Source organism: Lepidochelys olivacea (genome assembly GCF_965140295.1).
Source record: "Lepidochelys olivacea isolate rLepOli2 genome assembly, chromosome: 3".
Taxonomy (NCBI): domain Eukaryota; kingdom Metazoa; phylum Chordata; order Testudines; family Cheloniidae; genus Lepidochelys; species Lepidochelys olivacea.
In genome coordinates this window covers 122,404,153-122,426,659 of record NC_140413.1, presented here as the reverse complement: position 1 = coordinate 122,426,659, position 22,507 = coordinate 122,404,153, and the positions used below count along the sequence as shown (strand labels likewise).

Below are 22,507 nucleotides of genomic sequence, written 5' to 3'. Positions count from 1 at the left end.
AGCATACTTGGCTTGCCTCTAGATGGCACCAAGCAAGGCAGCACTGGACTGTCTGAAGTTGGCTACGCCAGTACAAAGGGTTGGACCTCACTGGCAGGTAACTCCAACAAAGACTGAAAATATATCAGTACCGGATGACTTGTTTCCTGTACTGGTGGAGCACCCAGTACCAAGAGGCATAGCAGATCTCATGCCACAGCATAAGCCTTCAGTGTTGTCATTACCACGACGTTCCCCCCTGAGGCTGTGGCATTGAAGGGGTGATACAACAGTAGGGGTCAGTCTCAACACCACTGGTGATGGAGCCAACAACCCTGGACAAGACGAAGTTGGTAGTGGGACCTGTCAATCATCGGAGGACACTCTACCTCACCGTCCAGCTTGCTTGCTGGCAGATGGTACCAGAGACCTCGATTTTGTGGAGGAACCAGACATACTTTTGAGGCACGGTTTTTATGCTCCTTCCTGGGCTTCAGGGAAGGGAAACAGTCCTGAGACTATACTAGGTCTGGAGGAGCACTTCTGATGGAAGAAGTGCTCAGTACCTATCCTAAGGGGGAAGGTTCAGATGGTAGATGCAAGATGGACTCCATGAAAAGGTTACGCAGTCTCACCTCCCTATCCTTTCTAGTCCAGGACTTGAAGTCCCTGCAGATCTGACAACAGTCCCTGATGTGATCCTCCCTGGGGCACTTTAGACTCCTGGAATGAGGATCACTCACCAGCATAGACTTATTGCAGCTGGTGTAAGCCTTGAAGTCTAGAGATTGAGGCATGCCCCGGTACTCGGAGTTAGTACAGAACATTTGGGAATCAACACACTATTAAAATTAAGTAAAATAACAAATGAAATTTACTCTAAATCTCTAGCTAACTATAGATGAGTACACTAATTATATACAAGAGAACAAATTCCCTGATGGGGAAAACACTTGCAAAGCAAGTCAACACACTCAGACTACCAACATGGGCAGTAAGAAGGAACTGAGAGGGCTCAAGGGTGGTACAAAGGGCAGAGGGTGGTTTAACGAGAAATACATCACACAGCAGTACAAGGCCACAAAGGGCGCACACATGCCACTAAGGGAAAATCTCCGACTTTGGTATACTGGGCATGCACACAACTGAAGCGGAAAGGACACGTGAAATCGCTCCAAGAACAATGACCACACCCTCATACAAAGACACCTATCATCCGATATTCAAAACAGTACATAGTCCCAAGGTCTTAGCAGATTTCTCGTTGTTCCTGAATATCAAACAATGGCAAAATGCTTTCTATCATTGTCATCTAGTCAGAAGACTGCCCAACCTTTCCTGTTAGAAGAAGATCTAGTCACTTGTGAGCCACATTTTTGTCACCTTCAGGCTGGATTAATACAAAGAACTCTTACTGAAGGAAAAAGTCATCAGATGCTGCACATGTAGTAATTCACCACGCAACATCACCACCCTTTTAAATAGGACACCCCAACGAATGCATGCTGCACTAATGCTCTGCCATCTTTACTGATTCCTGACCAAACAGTAATTTTTCATCAAGGTGTCAGCCCTTAATTTGAAAGCTTTGAATGGTTTGGGCCCTAGTTATCTCAGGTATCTCTTCTCTCTCTCTTCCATGACAGCTAACACTCAGGGCAAGGAGTCTGGAAAGAAAAACTCATTAAGTAGTTTGGGTAGTGCTTTGCTATGTACTTTTACTATGGAAAATCTCACGGAAATAAAAGGAATGGAAGCACCAATCATTTATATGGGAAGTAGCTATTATTCGTTAATCAATGCAGAAATATCCCGCATTATATTTAAGAAAAGAGCAACACATCATATTATGATAAGGTGCCCAATTAGCCATTACCTGGGTCTCGTGCCTCGACCGCTCTCGCATTTTGTTAGCACATAATTCATCCATTTTCGGGCAAAGTTGATATACTTATCTCCAATTTTCTGCCTGAATTCTCCAGACATCAGGCGAACAACTTCTTTATGGTACTACAATATATTAAAAAATATCCTTCAAGTATTAAAATTAAAATAAATCCATTATATATAATATCTACTGAAATATTTGCTAGCTAATACAACATTACAAGGAAGCACGATCACATCTCACTCTCATATAATTAATTCTATCCATACAATTTGCATGATTATTTATTTAACAATATCTTCAAGGGAAAGCCCCAAATACAAGACATTTAGTGCAAAAGAACCAAGACAAAAAGGTAGCATTTCAGCCATATAGCATACTATGTGTGAGCATGCACTACTTTTAAACAATGTGCATACCAAGAAAGAATTATATTGTCTTGGCGGGAACAATACGCAGCTCTGCTATCATATAGAGCAAGTCTCAAACTAGCATTGAGTAATATTCATACCTTAGAGGCAAATTTAATTTAAGTACTACATGGAAAGAATAAAGTCTTTGGATATGTAGATATGTGCACTAAAAGTTTCAGTAGGAACATGGGCTGTTTTAGAAGACTGTTCTTACAAGGATTCTGTACATGGTGAAGTGTGTACTGTCTCAAAGGTGTATTGAAAAAGGGTTTGAAGGAATCAAACAAGTGAAGATGTATCAGAAGTGGCCTGAAGCTGACATTTCCTGGTTGGCACACTAAGACAGGCATTGATGAGCTGCATCCACTGACAGGAAGGGTTTAAAGATTAAATCTAAAGATTAAATTAAAATATTTTGCATTTACATAGTAGCTTGTATGGGCTTAGGAAGAAAAAATGAGGCAGAGAAAGATCAAGTGACACAGCTCACATCAAAATATTTCTGATCTCCTGTAAAAATTTGTCAGTGGGCAAAGCCTGAAAAGATTAAATTTAAAATTCAGACTGCCAACTAGGAATGCCTTGCCAAAGTAAGTTTCAAGGAGTTTAAGAGTTTGGCAGATTCAGCAGAACTACTCTCTCTCTCTTATGTAGTCTAAAGTTTTAATTTTCACACCATTTGCACAGATTGATTTTAATTTTCACACCATTTGCACAGAAAAGATTTGCACAGCTCCACACAATACTCCTATAAGAATTAACAGAATTCACTCAAAAGCATAATTCACTAATTTTTGGAAGTGAAAGAGTGGAATTTTATCAGTTTACCCCCCAAAATATGTTAAAAACATTCTTTTCCCACAAAAAATGCATATTCCCTTTTGCTCATTTACCTCAAACCCAAAATTGTAACTCTGAATCATGGCTTCTCGGTAGTACTGCTGCAAAGTGACAGATTCAGACTCATCAACCTCAGCATCAAATTCAGACGTGAACATGCGATCAACTCTGTCAATGGCGCAGCTTATCTTATTGCACAGTTGTAATGCATCGCTCTGAAGAACAAAAAGAAGTCAGCTTCAGTTGAAGAGAGACACTGAATTATTATTATTATTTATAGAACAGTAGTACCAAAGTCCCAAAGTAGTTGGGGTCCCGCTACACTAAGCGCTGTAAGGAGACAAAGTCAAAGAGTGGATAAAACAAATGCCTGAGTGAAGATGAAGTCACAGGAATAAGAGGATGATTGTATAAGAGAGCACACCCACAGATCTTTTAAGACAATCACGAATTACAATTACATGACTTAGCAGGTGATGCGCTTTATTCATATAAAACAACAATTCTTAACTCATACAGATCTATACAAACCAAACTGTTGCTTAAAATACTGTTTGTTGGCTACAGTACTATTTTATCAAATTCTGACCAAAATCTATAGTTTTGTGGGAAATAAATAAATACATGACTAGTTAATAAATGCCCACATTCTCAGATACTACATTTCACAGTAACAGCTGGCTGAGTTAGAAAAAGAGCACTACTGTTACTATCTATATAGAACATAACCCAGAGTCAAATTCTATCCATGGGTGCGTGGGCACGGGTGCCACTGACTTCAGTGGGACATCTGGGGACAGCCATGACTCCTTCAATTAGTAAATCCTTGTTTCCGTGGGTCCTGTGGTTTTGTAGGCCTACCCACTTTCATGTCACATAAAAGCATTTTAATGTTTGCTGTCCATAGTTTTGAAAATTCTCATTTTTCCATCAAACTTTATAAAGCACTCTGGGATGACTACGGATAGAGTCCTGGGACATGTGATGTTTGACTTCAGAAATATTAGGACACAACACAGAGTCTGTCAGACACATGGCACCTTCGTCAACAAAGGCAGGGAGCATTAAGGTTCCAAGAAAATACGGTGTTGACTGCGGCTTGTTTGTGGAGGAGATTGCAGGATATCAGATGCCTAGAAATGGTCAGGGAGAGAAAAGGCTATTCAGGATTTCTAAACCACTAAACTTCCCAGTGTCTCCATCTGTGGCCCCCCTATCCCACAGATCCTCTGTTCCTGGAGCATCTGTGAACAAACCCAGCTGTGCTTAGAACAGACCTTTTGCTTCGCTCCCTCTGCATCCTCTCTATTTAGTCCCAAATTAGAATGACTTATTGCTTTCCTTTATAAAGTTTGATGGAAAAATGAGGAGAATTTTCAAAACTGTGGACAGCAAACATTAAAATGCTTTTATGTGACAATACATTAGATATAATAAATGAAGTTTGGTTTTTCTGACATTTTGAACACAGGAAGTTTTCAAGAACTAGCAAATGTACTTCATTTCAACTCTGTGATCCCTTTCTATGAAACTTTTTGTTTTGCCATGGTTCATGTGTCTACTGTACTACAGACTGGCTTCCTATTTTTTGTGTGTAGATTCTCTGACTTGTACATGCACATGATATTGCTCAAAAGTTGCATTCACAAGTGATTTGTGTGAGCGCAACGGATACTGAACAGAAAACATGGCCTACAACGACTTGTACAAAGTACAAATGCAGAGTATTGGTTTATCATCATCACTAGAATCAAATCACGTCAACAGCTTTTGAACCATTTGTGTTTTAATTTATATCAGTGAATGAAATGCAAATGATAAAACAATAAACAATCCTCATGGAAATAAATTAGAAGGCTGCTTACCTTTAGCTGCTGCAATGCTTTGGCAATGACTGGCTGGCTGGATGTCTGTTCATGATGCAAAGATACGAGCCCTTCAATAGACTGTTGGAAAGCTTTTCTCTGACTCACAAGATGGGCAGATTGCATGACTACAAAGAGGAGGTTGTCAACCTAGGAATACAAGATTAAACATACTGCCAAAGATGATACTCTCAAGTTCTTACAGATACAATAGGCTCTGGTAGCCATTTTTATGAAAAAGCTGTCTCATAATGGCAATATTACTGTTCCCAAATGTTTTCTGGAACCCCCAAATATTATAAATCTTATTCTTTGATACTATAAGGATACTACATTTATACAAAAAGAACGAGCACCTTAGAGACTAACAAATGTATTTGGGCATAAGCTTTCATGGGCTAAAACTCACTTATACAAAGAGGAGCTCTTCCGCAATTGTGCTTTGACGAGTAGTATGTTTCCTCAATCATTTTTATAAGCGTAAGATACAAAAATTAAGATGGGTACGACTTTAACACCGCATGACTGGGTTTCAAGGGAGACATAAAAGGTTTCATTTCCTGAAGGGAAGCTAAGATTTCAGAAATTTGGGAAACTGTGCCAAGGAACCAACCAGTTACACTTGCAAAAGTTAGCCTGTTAGCAAAATAACTACACTGTCACCCAAAATAGGTGATAAATGCCAGGAATAAGCTGACTTCATCCATGCTACAGAAGAGGCTTTAGCAACATGAACAAACATTTCCTAAGCAGGAAAAGAGACAGTTACCTTTTCGTAACTGCTGTTCAAGATGTGTTGCTCACGTCCATTCCGTTGTAGGTGTATGTGCTCGCCACATGCACCAGTGCCAGAGGTTTTTCCCCTCAGTGGTATCGGTAGGGGACTGGCTCTGGCACCCTCTGGAGTGGTGCGTGTATGCACCAGTACAAGGGGCGCCGCGGGCTCCCCCTACCCTCAGTTCCTTCCTGCCAGAAACTCCAACAGCAGGGAAGGAAGGTGGGTCATGGAATGGACATGAGCAATACATCTTGAAGAACACCAGTTACGAAAAGTAATGGTCTTTTCTTTTTCGACTGCTTGCTCATGTCCATTCCATATTAGGTGATTACCAAGCAGTGCCACCAGAGGTGGGTAGGAGTTTATGGACATGTCGACTGCAACACAGCTCTGCTGAAGCCATCATCATCTCTGGCCTGCTGAGTGATGGCATAATGCATTGTGAACGTGTGTACTGAAGACCACGTCATGGCCCTGCAGATGTCCTGGATAGGGTCACACGCCAGGAAGGCAGATGAAGACACCTGAGCCCTCGTGGAGAGAGCCTTCACTATCGGTGGAGGCACAGCTTGTGCCAAGTTGCAACAAGTACAGATGTAGGTGGTGATCCTCGAAATCATCTGAGAGGACACCGGACGGCCCTTCATCCTGTCAACTGCCACAATAAAGAGCTGGGCCAATACGCAGAAGGGATTGGTGCATTCCAATTAGAACGCCAGGGCACTCCGGACATCCAGAGCGTGTAGCCGCCTCTCCTCATTGGTGGAGTGAGGCTTTGGACAGAACGCCGGGAGAAAGATATCTTAGTCAACATGGAAATGAGACACCACCTTCAGCAGGAAAGCCAGATGGGGCCTCAGCTGGACCCTGTCTTTGTAGAATACAGTGTACAGTGGCTCCAAAGTAAGGGCTTTGATCTCAGATACACGCCTCGCTGAGCTAATCGCTACGTGGAATGCAACCTTCCACGACAGACGGGAAAGGGAACAAGACGCTATGGGCTCAAAGGGGGAACCCCTGAGCTGGAGAGGACGAGGTTGAGGTCCCATTCAGGGACCGGGTCCTAGATCAGCTGAAAGAGCCATTCAAGGCCCTTCAGGAAACGGATCGACATCTCATGCGAGAATTCCGATTTACCTGGACACAATGATGGAAGGCCAACATGGCTGCCAGGTGCACTTTGATCAAAGAGAAGGCAAGGCCCTGGTGCTTTAATTGAAGCAGGTAATTCAGGATGGATTGCAAAGAAGACTGAGTTGGGGAGATGATGTGCCCCGACGCTCAGCAGCAGAAACGCTTCCACTTTGCCAGGTAAGTCACTCTGGTGAAGGGCTTTCTGCTTTCCAAAAGAACCTGCTGTACCTGACTAGAGCAGGCCTGGTCCTCCAGATTCAACATCCAAGCCGTGAGGTGGAGAGAGGTAAGGTTCGGGTGCAGGAGCGAATCATGATCCTGCAAGAGTAGCTCTGGGCGGCTAGGCAGTAGCCACAGAGCTACCCCAGCCACTTCCATTGATCAGAACAAATGCCGGCGAGGCCACGCTGGGGCAACCATAATGACTCACACCTTGTCGCTCTTGATTTTTGAGAGGGCTTTGCTGATAAGCGGAATTGGCAGGAACACGTATATCAAGTCTCCCAACCATGACAGGACAAAAGCATTGGAAAGGGAACGCCTCTGCCGAGGCCTTGGAAAAAGCAGAACTGATGACACTTTCTGTTCTGTCTGGTGGCGAACAGGTCAACTCGGGAAAGGTGTGGAAGGAAGACGCCACAGGCTAGCCGGATGGCCATAAGCTCCTTGACGTTTATATGTAATGTGAGCTCCTCTCAAGACCATGTCCCTTGAGTCCACAGCATACTGAGATGTGCTCCCCAACCGATATCAGGGAGACCGTGGGTCATGGACTTTCGAACAGCACTCCTTCCAACACCAACTTCAGGTTGGTCCACCACTGCAGAGTTAATTACCCTCAGAGGGACCACGACAACCTTGTCCAGGTGATGCCTGGCTGGGGAGTAGACTACCCTTAGTCACATTTGAAGGGGGTGCAGCCTGAGTCTCGAATGGCGGACAACATATGTGCAATGCTGCCACGTGACCCAACAGTCTGAGAAAGACCCAGGCTGTGATGAGCAGATGTGCGCGGATGCTGGCAATTAGATGTGAGATTGCCCTGAACTTGGCCTCTGGTAGAAATGCTCTGGCGCAGGTAGAGTCAAGTACCGCCCCGATAAACTCTATCTGTTGGACTGGGATTAAAATTGATTTTTGTTCATTTATCAGCAGGCCCAGAGTTTGACAAGTGGCTTGCAGCATATTGACGCTGCTCTGGACCTGGACCCTGGAGCAGCCCTTGATGAGCCAGTCGTCCAGGCACGGGTAAACCTGGATACCCTGATGCCTGAGGTAGGCCGTAACCAGCAACATGCATTTTGTAAACACTCTGGCGCTGTTGCTAGGCCAAGAGGGAGCACTGCATATTAGTAGCGGGCAGTCCCAACTATGAACCGTAGGAACCACATGTGACTATGGAATATCGGTATGTAAAAGTAAGCGGCTTTCAAATCGAGGGCAGAGTTACCAGTCTCCCAGATCCAGGGAAGGAATGATGGAGGCCAGGGAGACCATGTGAAACTTCAACTTCTTGAGGTACTTGTTGAGATTCCGCAGGTCGAGGATGTTGTAGACCCCCTTTGGCCTTAAAAAATAGCAAAAGTTAAACCCCTTGCCCCTTAAATGCAATAGGACTTCCTCCACAGCTCTCACTTGCAGAAGGCCCTGCAGCTCCTGAGCGAGCAGATGCCTCTGAAAAGGGTCCCTGAAGAGGGACGGAAAGAGGGGGGACTAGAGGAGGGGACAGAAATAAACAGGAGAGTATATCCCCCTGCTACTGTGCTGAGGACCCACTGGTCTGATGTTATAGAAGCACAGGCAGGGAGGAAGGGAGACAGGTGGTTGGAAAATAACAAGGGAGCAGGATCCAGGACACAGGCTGGAAGGTCACGCTCGAGTGCACCCTCAAAATGCCTGCTTACCATCCAGTTGGTTATGGGTGGAGCTCGAGTGAGCAGAGGATGCTGGCTGGTGGCCTTGATGGTGCTTACAGCCCTTGTCCTTCTTATAGAAGGTCTCCCAAACCTATGGGTCTGTTGCAGCTTCAACTTCCTTGATGGCCCCATCGTGTACAGGTTCAGGGTGCACAAGGTAGCCCTCGAGTTTATAGGCCATGCAATTTCTTGTCTCTCTGCTCAGAAAACAGTGCCAGGTCATCAAATGGGAGGTCCTGGATGGACTGTTGAACCTCAACCAAAAGGCCCAACAACTGCTGCCAGGGTGCCTGCCTCATCGAAATGACCGAGGCCATAGTTCGGGCCACAGAGTCTGTCGCATTTGAGGCCACTTGGAGTGCTGCCCTGGCCACCATCCTGCCCTCATTGAGGATAGCCAGGAATTCCTTCCTAGGTTCCTCTGGCAGCAAGTCTGAGAATTTGGCCATTGACTGCCAGATGTTAAAATCATAGTGGCCAAGCAAGGCCTGATGGTTAGCCACTTTCCGCAGGAGGCTGGATGTAGAATAAATTTTTCTACCAAAGAGATGGAGCCTCTTTGCTTCCTTGTTCCTAGGCGTCGATCCCGGCTGGCCCTGTCTGTTGTGCTCATTGGCTGCCGACAACCAGTGAGGTTGGGGCAGGGTGGGTATAAAGATACTCATACCCCTTAGCGGGGACGTCGTATTTTCGCTCTGCCCGCTTGGAGATGGGAGGCAGTGAGGAAGGTGTCTGCCACAGGGCCTTAGTGATTTTCACCACTCCCTCGTGCACTGGCAATGCCACCCTGGCGGTGGCTGCCAATCTCAGTACATCAAACAGGGAGTTCGAGGGGTCTGCCAGCTCCTCAGCTTCCAGCCCCAGGTTTGAGGGGACCCTTTTCAGGAGGTCCTGGTGAGCCTTGGCATCGTCCTGGGGAACTGGGTGAGAGGGCCCTGCTATCCCTCATCAGGCAAAGAAGACGAGGAAGCAGGTACAGGCAGGTCTCCCAATTGCGCCGTTTCTGCCACGGGAGCCTCAGCAGAAGCTGGCTGAAGCTGGGGAACCTGCTCTGACTCCGCATCCAAATCAGGGGGCAGGCGGGTGACTGTCGCTGACCATTTGTCAGATGCCCCCAAGGCTGACATATGCCCCTGCAATGGTTGGGGAAATTCCCAAGGGTTCCAAAATTGCCAGGGGGCAGGCCACTGGCCCTGGGGCCATGTTGCCACTGGTGACCCAGCAGGGAATGCCAGCGCCTTGATGGGTGCCCTGGCCCACAGGCAAGATTTCCTCCTTGCTGTCAGAGCCCGAGGAGGGGGATACATGCCTGAGGGACCAGGATGGCGCCAAGGCCACCTGTCTACCCCAATCCTGTCAGCTCTGGCCCCAGACCTCCGCTGAGGTTCTGTAGGAGGGTGATGGCTCTTGGTGTGGCAGTGGCGTTCGGCGGATCGGTGACGGTACCCCTGTTATTGACGCCGCACACTTAGCAAGCGGTGCTGCTCCACAGAGCAGGAATGTGAGTAAATTGATGTGTTGGAGACTGTCAACGCGCTCGCGTTGCAGCGGTACAGTGATCAGGCTCCAGCGTCTTGACCCTCCAGAGCAGTACAGTGAGCTGGGGAAGTGGCTTGGCTGCTTCTGGCACTGGGTTGCCGGGGATTGGTGCTGCACCACTGGCGACCGCTGTCTCAAGCCCAAGGAACACTGCCCCGAGTCCGGGGACCGACTCCAGGAACTCTGGCTGGCAAACCAACCTTCATCCAGATGGCTCTGCTCAGGCGAGCTCTGGCACCCCCAGCGGCAAGGATCGGTGCTGCACTAATGGGGACCGTTGGAAGGGTCTCAAGGCAGGTTATCCCTAGAGCGGGGTATCTCCGTGACTGGCATAGGCTGCACCGGCAGGAACAAAATGTCCTTTGTGGCCTGAAAGGTATCCGGTGTGGAAGGCACTGCCAGGTGCCGAGTGCCTCTGCTGCTCCCCGGGGTAGCAGGCAGGTCTTGGATTGGGCTCAACCGCTCAGTGGGAATCAGAGCCCGACCTCTGTCTGGAGGGGAAGAGCAGCCCCTCACAGGTCTTTGCTCTCCTCCTTCCCTTTACGGGACATAGAAGAACGTCCCCTCCCAACCTTTCTTTGCTTTGTAGCTGGTACCAGGATGGGGATCAGCACCAGTCTGAGGCCAGTACCAGCGGCGCGCTCCACACTGATGCCGCAGTGCTAGAAGCAGAGTCCGATTTGGTCGGCTCTTGATTGCTTAGAGACTAATGTCCCGCTGGTTTCTGGTCCACGGTCTGAAGCTCTTGTCACTAACATAGATTTCCCCTAAGCACTTCAAACATCTTCTATGGGGATCACTGACTGCCATGGGTTTCTTGCAACAGTCACAAGGTTCGAAGCCCGGGACCAGGGCATGCCCCATCCTTAGGCTAAGTCCTATTCAGGACTAACAAACTAATACTAAGGCCTGGTCTACACTACAAGTTTATTTCGGATTTAGCAGCATTAAATCCGAATTAACCCTGCACCCGTCCACACAATGAAGCCATTTTTTTTTGACATAAAGGGCTCTTAAAACCAATTTCTGTACTCCTCCCCAATGAGGGGATTAGCGCTGAAATCGACATCGCCATTTCGAATTAGGGTTAGTGTGAACAAAATTCAAAGGTATTGGCCTCTGGGAGCTATCCCACAGTGCACCATTGTGACCGCTCTGGACAGCACTCTGAACTCGGATGCACTGGCCAGGTGTACAGGAAAAGCCCCGGAAACTTTTGAATCTCATTTCCTGTTTGGCCAGGCGAGCTCATCAACACAGGTGACCATGAAGTCCCAGAATCGAAAAAGAGCTCCAGCATGGACCGAACGGGAGGTACTGGATCTGATCGCCGTGTGGGGAGAGGAATCCGTGCTATCAGAACTACAATCCAAAAGACAAAATGCCAAAACATTTCAAAAAATCTCAGAGGCCATGAGGGACAGAGGCTACATCAGGGACGCAACACAGTGCCACGTGAAACTTAAGGAGCTCAGACAAACGTACCAGAAAACCAAAGCATCAAACGGATGCTCCGGGTCAGAGCCCCAGACATGCCACTTCTACGCGGAGCTGCATGCAATTCTAGGGGAGGCTGCCACCACTACCCCACCCCTCTCCATGGACTCCAAGGATGGGATACTCTCCGTCATGGCTGAGGATTTTGCAGATGGGGAAGATGAGGAGGACGACAAGCTTGGGGAGAGCACACAGCACACCGTTTTCCCCGACAGCCAGGATCTTTTTATCACCCTGACTGAAATACCCTCCCAACCCAATGAAGCCGGAGAAGGGACCTCTGGTGAGTGTACCTTTTTAAATATAATACATGTTATAAAAGCAAGCGTTTTTTAATGATTAAGTAGCCCTGAGGACTTGGGATGCACTCGTGGCCAGTACTGCATAGGGGAAATAGTACAAATAGGGGAATTTGATTAAGGGGACATTCAGAGGTGCCCGTTCCTACTGGGCTGTTTGCCTGTGGCTGAAAAGAAATCCTCCCTGCAGTTAGCCACGTGGGCGGGGGGGAGGGCATTGGCGCTGAGCTGTTCACATTTGGCTAGCAGGGATCTTCCCTGATACTAGCCACGCGGTGGGGGGAAGGGAAAAGTGAACATCCCAGAGAATTGGACGGGGGGAGGGGGTTAGTTTAGTTTCTGCTGCTGCATGTTAACAGGAAAACTGCAGCAGTAAATGGCCATCTCAACGGGCTTTGCTTGATATGGGAAAGGGGAGGGGGCTGCTGCTATGAAGGTTGCAGAACCTGAAAGACTATGGCTTACCATGGCCACCTGCAAGCCGAATTCTGTTGCCCGGCCCTGCGTGTGTGATCTCTAACACCAAAGCCGCAGGCACTCAATATAAGATGCAAAATGCGACCTTGTACCAAAATCTCATGTGCTATGTAATGTGAATAGTGTTGTTCACCGTGAAAGAGTATAGCCACTGTTCTGTAAAATGTATCTTTTTAAATACTTCACTCCCTTTTTTTCCTCCAGCAGCTGCAAATGTTTCAAGCCTCCCTTCTCCATCCCAGAGGCTATCTCAGATAAGGCGGCGAAAAAAACGCATGTGCAATGACATGTTCTCTGAGCTCATGCAGTCATCCAGCACTGACAGAGCTGTATGGAGGGATACACTAGCAGAGTACAGGATGGTGGCCAATGAACGTGAGGAGAGGTGGCGGCAGGAAGATCAGAGGAGGCATGAGGAAACGCTGGGCATACTGTGGGATCAAACGGACATGCTCCGGCGTCTGGTGGAGGTTCATGAACGGCAGCAGGATCACAGACTGCCGCTGCAGCCCCTGTTTAACCGCCCTCCCTCCTCCCCAAGTTCCATAGCCTCCCCACCCAGACGCCCAAGAACATGGGGTGGGAGGCTCCGGGCACCCAACCATTCCACCCTTGTGGACAGCCCAAGCAACAGAAAGCTGGCATTCAACAAGTTTTAAAGTGGCCTTTTCCTTCCCACCCGGGCTACCTTGTGAGTTATCTCCCTATTTTTATAATCAATTAATAAAGAATACATGTTTTTTAAACAATAGTGACTTTATTTCCTTTGCAAGCAAGCTGTGATCGAAGGCAGGAGGGTGGGTGGCTTACAGGGAATTAGAGTCAACCAAGGGGGCGGGTTTTCATCAAGGAGAAACAAACAGAAGTGTCACACAGTACCCTGGCCAGTCATGAAACTGGTTTTCAAAGCTTCTCTGATGAGCACCGCTTCCTGCTGTGCTCTTCTAACCACCCTAGTGTCTGGTTTTGCATATTCAGCGGCCAGGTGATTTGCATCAACCTCCCACCCCGCCACAAACATCTCCCCCTTACTCTCACAAAGATTGTGGAGCACACAACAAGCAGCAATAACAATGGGAATATTGGTTTTGCTGAGGTCTGAACGAGTCAGTAAACTGCGCCAACGACCCTTTAAACGTCCAAATGCACATTCTACCACCATTCTGCACTTGCTCAGCCTATAGTTGAAAAGCTCCTGACTACTGTCCAGGGTGCCTGTGTACGGCTTCATGAGCCATGGTATTAAGAGGTAGGCAGGGTCCCCAAGAATAACTATTGGCATTTCAACATCCCCAACGGTTATTTTCTGGTTTGGGAAGTAAATCCCTTCCTGCAGCCATTTAAACAAACCAGAGTTCCTGAAGACGCGAACATCATGAACCTTTCCCGGCCGTCCCACTTTGATGTTGGTGAAACGTCCCTTGTGATCCACCAGTGCTTGCAGCACCATTGAAAAGTACCCCTTGCGGTTTATGTACTGGCTGCCCTGGTGGTCCGGTCCCAAGAGAGGGATATGCGTTCTGTCTATAGCCCCACCACAGTTAGGGAATCCCATTGCAGCAAAGCCATCTAGTATGTCCTGCACATTTCCCAGAGTCACTACCTTTGATAGCAGCAGCTCAGTATTTGCGTTGGCTACTTGCATCACAGCAACCCCCACAGTAGATTTGCCCACTCCAAATTGATTCCCGACTGACCGGTAGCTGTCTGGCGTTGCAAGCTTCCACAGGACTATTGCCACTTGCTTCTCAACTGTGAGGGCTGCTCTCATCTTGGTATTCTTGTGCTTCAGGGCAGGGGAAAGCAAGTCACAAAGTTCCATGAAAGTGCCCTTACGCATGCGAAAGTTTCGGAGCCACTGGGAATCATCCCAGACCTGCCACACTATGTGGTCCCACCACTCTGTGCTTGTTTGCTGGGCCCAGAATCGGTGTTGCACGGCATGAGCCTGCCCCATTAACACCATGATCTCCAAATTGTGGGGGAACGCGGTTTTAGAGAAAAGTGTGTTCAGGGCCTCATCACCGCGCTGCCGTTGCCTCCTCGCCTGGTTTTTTAGGTGCTGTTTCTGCATACACTGCACAATAATCCACGAGGTGTTTACAATGGTCATAACTGCTGGGGTGAGCTGAACGGGCTCCATGCTTGCTGTGCTATGGCATCTGCTCCTGCTTGGGCAATCCAGGGAAAAGGGCGCAAAATGATTGTTTGCCGTTGCTCTGGCAGAGGGAGGGGCAACTGAGAACATGGCTTACAGGGTTGGTTTACAGGGAATTAAAATCAACAAAGGGGGTGGCTTTGCGAGAAACAAAATGGCCCCCTCAAGGATAGAACTCAAAACCTCAAGGATAGAACTCAAAACTGGGTTTAGCAGGCCATTGATTTCACGGAGGGAAAATGAGTACAAAACAAATCTGGTCTATTTCTTGTTTTGATCCACTTCATCTATCTTTATACATCTTGCTGGCAGCAGACTGTGCAGTACGACCACTAGCCATCGTCATCACCTGGGTGCTCGGCAGAAGACGGTGCAGTATGACTGCTGGCCATTGTCTTCTGCTGGCTGCTGATTAAAAGACTGCCGGTAGGACCGAATCGCCATGAGATGAAACTTAAAAATGAACTGGCTGAGTCACTCCCATGTTTGCCCAGGCGCCCCTGACCTCATCAAGGTCGGTTAAAAGAGCACCCTGGACTACGTCGACGACGGCTACCAGTCATACTGCACTGTCTGCTGCCAAAAAGCAATAAACTGTTGCTGTGTAGCAATGCAGTACCACGTCTGCCAGCACCCAGGAGACGTACGGCGACAGTGAGCTGAGCGGGCTCCATGCTTGCCATGGTATGGCATCTGCACAGGTAACTGAAGAAAAAAAGGTGCAAAACCAGAGTCTGCCCTTGCTTTCACAGAGGGAGGGATGGAAGGCAGGCCTGACAATATGTACCCAGAACCACCCGCGACAATGTTTTAGCCCCATCAGGCACGGGGATTTCTACCCAGAATTCAAATGGGCGGCGGAGATTGCAGAACTGTGGGATAGCTACCCATAGTGCAACGCTCCGGAAGTCTACGGTTGCCTCGGTACTGTGGACACACTCCGCCGACTACATGCACTTAGAGCATTTGTGTGGGGACACACATAATCGACAGTATAAAAACGCTTTCTACAAAACCGACTTCTATAAATTCAACCTAATTTCATAGTGTAGACAAGGCCTATGTCTACACTAAGGGAACTATAAAACTAACAAATTTCTAACAACTATATACAGAAAGTTCACAACTAGGCACAGTTGAGAGGAGTAAGCTTGCCAAGGCAAGACGACGTTCCAGTACCGTCACTGGCGGTAAGAAGGAACTGAGGGTGGGGGGAGCCAGCAGCTCTCCTTATACTGGTGCATATGCGTGCCACTCCAGAGGGCTCCAGAGCCGGTCCCCTATAGATACCACTGAGGGAAAAACTTCCAGCACCGACACACACACCTACAATGGAATGGACATGAGCAAGCACTCAAAGAACTATGTTATACTTATGAATTCCTAAAATATGCATATATCCTTTAGGAACCAACGTTCAGCGTTTCAGCAAAACCTACAAAGATAAATAAGATAACAGATGGTCCCAGAGCAAAGCCAAGGTCATGATTCACACTCTGAGCTGTTAATGACAAACTGCAAGAACCCAGTTGTAATAATGTATTAATTACAGCAGATCAAGTCCAAATTCAGTTACATGGTTAGTACTCCAGAGTCATGACTGTCATTCATAATGTACTTCAATATAGAACAAAAACTGAATGTTAGATTCTAATTGAAGGGACACTGTCAATTATTTTTAGGATTAAACTTTTTATATTAAAAAGAATTTTACAAAGCTTAAGATTTAAAGACATGTTTTCAGAAATATTGCTTTTACTTTTCAATGAAAATTTATAATTTTTAAACATTTCCCTGCAGTTTAGAATATAGAAAGTGTGAAAGATTTAGTAGGTCTTCATATATTACTTTAATTTTTTACTTCCTTACTTTTTAAACGTAGCCTTTCAAAAAAAAATCAATAATGCTTTTTACATATATTTAATATATATAAAAATAAAAATAAAAGATGGTGGATATAATTTCCAAACCAAATTCTGTGTCTTGTGATTTTCTTGAAGAAATAAATACTAACTTTAAAAAAGCCTGATGTTTTACAATATCTGTAAAACAAAAATTAACAAGGACGTCATCGGAGACTAGATTAGCTATCATTAGTGTATACTTATCACTGAGCAGTCTGTAGTATTAACAAACAAGAAGCAATGTCTGAATATTACAAACAGCCGTATACATGGAAGAGGTATTCTAACACTTAACTAGTGGGTCAGCCCAGGAAGTCTGAAGGCAAGCCAAAGCTGGTTTAGGAGCTAAAAAAGCCAGGGCATAAGGGAGCTGAATCAGGGTAGAGATGTGAGGAAGCGTAGAGAACACTGGAAGGAAAAATCTTACTTGGCTCTGGTGGTAGGGGTTGTGGGCAGAAGGGAAGTGGAGTCCTGGCTGCATATAGTGAAGCAGAGGGAATGGTGGAAGGAACCCCCGGCTGGCTCAGAGTATGAATGGGAAGATTTCTTCCTGCAGAGCTTAGGAATTCCTGTATTTAGGTACTCACAAGTTTCCTATCACTTTAGTATCTGTGCACCTCACAAACACGAATGAATGCCATTGCACATCAACTCAGTGAAATAGTGAACTGTTAGTTCAGTTTCTACACATGGGGAACTGAGACACAGAGATTAAAGCCAAGATTTTCAAAAACAGGTGCCTAAAGTTACAACCTAAATAACAGGTTTTAGAGTAACAGCCGTGTTAGTCTGTATTCACAAAAAGAAAAGGAGTACTTGTGGCCTAAATAAGTGGCCTGAATTTCAAAAATGCTGAGCATCCAGTAGCACCAACTCAAGTCTAATTTGAGGCACCCATTTTTTTAATTAATATTTTGGAATAAGTGATTTGCCCAGCATCAGAAGCAATTTGTTTCATGACATAATGCACCCAAAAGAAACACCAATGGCCTATCAGTTCACAAGATATGATGGCTTTTTGGCTAAAACAAAACACTATCAGTCCAATTATACATCTGATCCTGAGCAGCTCTGTTGTGGATAATTTATTAATTATTTTGATTTAATGGGGAAGGAACTGTTTTTGTAAATAAGAATGTTGCTTTCAAAAATAGTCTCGTTCAATTCCTAAAGTAACATATATTTAGAGATAAAATATCAAAGCAAGAACATTTTAAGTTATTGTCCTGGATAACTATTACATTTCCAATACACCTTAGCCACAGAAGGCAGAATGTCTCATTTAACGTCTGTGGTCATTATTCTGGAAGCACTTCACCTCCAAGGAAAAGTAGACTACATAAAATGGAAAACACGTACCTGCATACTACTTAAGGTATCAACAGTTTCCACCTGAGGCACTATTTTGACTGGCTGTCCTTCCCATGTGTTCCAGCTGTCATCTAATTCATGGTCTTTATCACTGTGCTTGGTCATCAGTAAGTAGGCCTCATATGCAACCTCCTCTGAATCTTTAGAACAGTCCTTTCCTGCAGCTGCGTTTAGTAGCTGTAAAATCACAGATTTCTCCGCTGCAAGATTATCTGGGACAAATACGTGTAAGTTTTCAAGTCCAGGGATTTGCACCTGCAGAAAGAATAAAATGACATTCAGTGAGCAAAACTGCACATCACTATTCAGCTTTTCAGTATGTTGCACACACAGCAGAGTCCGCTTAAAATGGTCATTTCAGCTCTAGACATATTCTCCATTTTAAGCATAGAAAATATCACTAAACTGGTAATATCTCTAGAAGTGCAGCCACTCTAGCAATATACTCACTTTTAATCACATCACACCACCTGTGCTGACGACTTATGTGCTAAAAATCAAAGTAACACACTGTAAGTATGGTGATGCCACAGCAACTTACAATACAAAGTTGCTCCCACACACATCTTCAAATGATTATTTTATATGTATCATTTAAAAAGATGTCCCTTCCCAATGTTAAAATCATTATAAGGAACAAACAAACAAAGTCAAAGCTGCCATGACATTAAATATTAGTTCCCTTCTGCTTAAACAATGGAACATTTAAAAAAAAAATCGGGGAAAAAGTTCACTCTAATTCTGGAACTATTCATATAACTTTCCTCGACAGCCCATGACAGAAACACATACTGTCTTGGCATGAAAGGACTGATCAAAACAATGGCTTGTCTCTTTAGTTATTGCCGACACACAAATTTACAGAGGTTAATTTGTTTTGTATTATTGTGATAGAGTCCAAGGACAGATTTCCATTTTAAGTAAAGTATTATTTAAGGAATATTACATATGGTAAATAAATTTCTTATTCAAAAAAATGGTGCCACAACTCTTTTTACGAAGTTAGGAATTCGTGTTGTCAGAAGTTAAACATAATGGATCTCACACATTAAGGCAATGTGTAGAGAGAAAAGAACAACATCTCTAAGGATGATGCTATTCAAGTGCCCAATGAAACTTAATTCTCTCTTCTCTTGTTCACTGTAAAACGGATCTTCACGGATAACTACATTTCTGACTACACTATTCAAAAAAATAAGACTGCTGCCTCCCTTCCTGGCCACATCTTAATAACTGCTTAATGGCAGAAAGCAACGAAAATTAGCTATCATGTATAACCCATTTTTAAAGTTACATCATTAAGCCATTTACATAATTTTTTTTCACAACACCAGAATTTGTCCATTTTCTTTTCCCTCTTTATCATGATCCCTTCAGTGGTTTTTGAACCTCATAAATGAGGTCTCAAAATCCTTCATTTACTTTTGCCTGTTAATGCCTTCTCCTGCCCCCTAGGCCTAACATGTCAGTCAGCATTTTTCTAGCTGCAGAAAAGACAAAACTCTATTCAGAGTCTGTCAGGACCCATCTACACTAGTTTCCCTGTGAAAGAAAACAGTTTCTATAAACAGCTTTTACAAACACAGCTGCATTGGCTGGAATGTGGCAAAACATTAAAAAAAATTCAAGATTACGAAGGTTAGTTAACTTTACTAGTTTTTCAGTTTTCAAAGCTAAGCCCACACTCTCCACCACATCTGCAATCACACAAATCATTTTAAACAACTATGTTTACACCAATTTCCTGGCACAGAGGATAACAGTGCAGTAGGTATCCTCAATATGTCAATGCCTCTCTGTCGGGAGGAGGGGACACTGCAAATGTTATTTAGGGAATTTTTAATCCCCTAAACCCAACTCTTTAGGCTAAATATGACCTCTGCAAGAAGGCTAAATTCAAATACTGCACTCAACATTTTTAAAATTACATTTCTTAATTTTACCATTTAAACCAGTTTGATTAGAGGCTGGAACTTAAAACTACAAGGTTGTTATTGATACTTTAGAAATAAAAAAGAAACATTTTGTGAAACTAATTTGCATCTGATCTGACTAGGCTGCCAACATTAAAAGTCAAATGCATTTTCAGAAGGCCAAGATGATAAATCCCAAAATTCATTTTGGAAAAAGAAAAGGAGTACTTGTGGCACCTTAGAGACTAACCAATTTATTTGAGCATGAGTTTTCATGAGCTACAGCTCACTTCATCGGATGCATACCGATGAAGTGAGCTGTAGCTCACGAAAGCTCATGCTCAAATAAATTGGTTAGTCTCTAAGGTGCCACAAGTACTCCTTTTCTTTTTGCAAAGGCAGACTAACACGGCTGTTACTCTGAAACCTGTCATTTTGGAAAAAGAAGGTTAAAAGATCTCATTACAGAATAGATGCAATAAAAAACCATTTCAAACTAACAATTTTATTCTCCCCTCAAAATGTATATACAACTCTGATTAACATTAACTACACTTATGCTCACATATAGGATAACAGACTACTGTCAAGGAAGAAATTTTATATTATACGTTTTACACAGCAAAGACAAAAGGACACAGTAAGAAACTCTATTACCATAGTATCCGAGTAACTCACAATCTTTAGCATATTTATCCTCGCAAATAGGTGAGGTAGAGAAGTGCTATTTTGTGACGTAGGGAAGTGCTATTAATCACATTTTACAGATGGGGAACTGAAACACAGAGAGACTAAGTGATTCGCCCAGTGTCACACAGGAAATCTGTGTCGGAGCAGCCAAGTGAACCTAGGTCTCCCAAGACCTAGGCTAGCACGCTTGCCACTGTAGGATTCTTCTTCCAAGTACAAGATATACCAGGAATACAGACTGGAGATTTGGCCCAATCTTGTAGATTATTTGAAAGCTGTTGCAGCTAACACAAATGCTGGTGGTTTTAGAAAAGCTGCACTTTCAAAATAGAAGAAATTAACTTGATTAATTAACAGCTCAATTCTAAGAAGTTGATAATACAAGTTCAGCAAGAAATAGATGCACTTAAGTCACATACAGCTTTGTTTTGGATACCTTGTTTAGCATTAACCATATAAGTGTGATGTCTCTAAATGGATTTTACCTTCACATACTGTTTTGTTTTCAGGACATTCAGGAACTCTTGCACAGGGGCCGACAATGTGAATTCTGCTGCTATTTCAAGGTCCTAATGACAGTTATAAAAAGAAACTCTTTACTGAATTGAAGTGTTTTAAGCAGAGAAATAAAAATGAACGTTAGTAAGGTAGATCAAACACCACTGTTACTTTACCTTCCTCAGCATCTTAGCAAAGCCAAGAGCTTTGGAGGCCCTCTCTCTAGCTTCATGAAAGAGCTCTTTCAGTGCCCGACTGGTCTCTATAACAGACCTCCTGTAATGTTGATTAGAATGATGTTACTACATTTTAAATACACAATAGTATGAACAGTCTGAAAAAATACAAGATAAATGTGCAAACATTTCAACAAACTGAAATGAACTTACATCGCTCAGACACATATGTCACAGGAATATAAAAACAACACAGAGAACAGTATATAAAATGTTTCTCATGCCCTTAGCTATAACCAAGGTTATTAGCTTTCACATACACAAAACAAAGATGAATTACTAACTACAGACTGAAAATCCCTGAGATGGTTTGGGCAGTTTGTTTTCAAGTTTCAACACTGCAGCTTGTCCATGACAGGACTAAAGGAGCATCAGAATAAGAGAGACCAGATATTGAAGGCTGGAATACCTGATTTCATCTGATGCAGTGCTGTCATCAGCACTGGCCCAAAATTCATCACAGCTGTCTTGCAGACCAGAGTCTAGAAATTTTCCCGTAGATTTCAGCAGCATTCCTGCAATATCACTGAAACCAAAAGAAAATGGGGAGAAACGTCACTTTCATTCATGCACTACCACTCCTTTTATTTCCTCGTTATTGCATCCCACATAAGAGAGCCATGCTGCCCCGTCTCAGCATCTTGTGGGGTCTGCCCTTCTTCTCAAAAAGGGTGAAAGCCCAGTAAGGCAAGCAAGGCCAAATAGTCTTGCCACAGAAGGGGCCACGCCCGTTTCAGTTATTGCAGCAGCATGCGTACCTGTTGTCTCCTGCCACCAGAACCACTACAAAGTTTTCAGCATGAGTTTGTCTCACTTTGACATAGCAGAAGACAAGAGCTGAACAATGGCTGATTGAGGGAGAGGTTATGCTAGGCACCAAAAGCCTAGCAATCATCTATGGAGCCTAGTTACCCACAACAATGTGACAAGTAGAAGCAGGAGTCCAGATTCCAGACTGAGGGGCTCCTCACAGAACTGATGTCTCTGGGCTATGTGATGTTATAGTAATAATAAGAGAACTGGAAATTTTGTAAATATGGCAGCAGTCACACCCTGAAAGAATTAGGCACCATGAATTTGCTCTGACTCATTCATTCAAGTTGAATGGAAGC

The 22,507-nt window shown here is 44.6% G+C and overlaps 1 protein-coding gene across 7 annotated transcripts in view; it reads right to left on the bottom strand.

Moving 5' to 3' along the window:
- The window catches only part of MAP3K4 (mitogen-activated protein kinase kinase kinase 4), a 144,648-nt gene that overhangs the window by 52,047 nt on the left and 70,094 nt on the right, over positions 1-22,507 (bottom strand). For all 7 annotated transcript variants that reach the window (XR_014710966.1, XR_014710967.1, XM_084624134.1 and 4 more), the window contains exons 7-13: positions 21,805-21,921; positions 21,336-21,435; positions 21,147-21,230; positions 18,047-18,313; positions 4,986-5,135; positions 3,174-3,335; positions 1,856-1,989 (exon numbers count right to left, since the gene is read on the bottom strand). Coding sequence is in view for 5 of the 7 variants with exons in the window: in XM_084624134.1 (XP_084480260.1) it covers positions 1,856-1,989; positions 3,174-3,335; positions 4,986-5,135; positions 18,047-18,313; positions 21,147-21,230; positions 21,336-21,435; positions 21,805-21,921 (1,014 nt within the window). In the remaining 2 variants the exon portion in view is untranslated. The remainder of the gene's footprint in view (positions 1-1,855; positions 1,990-3,173; positions 3,336-4,985; positions 5,136-18,046; positions 18,314-21,146; positions 21,231-21,335; positions 21,436-21,804; positions 21,922-22,507) is intronic.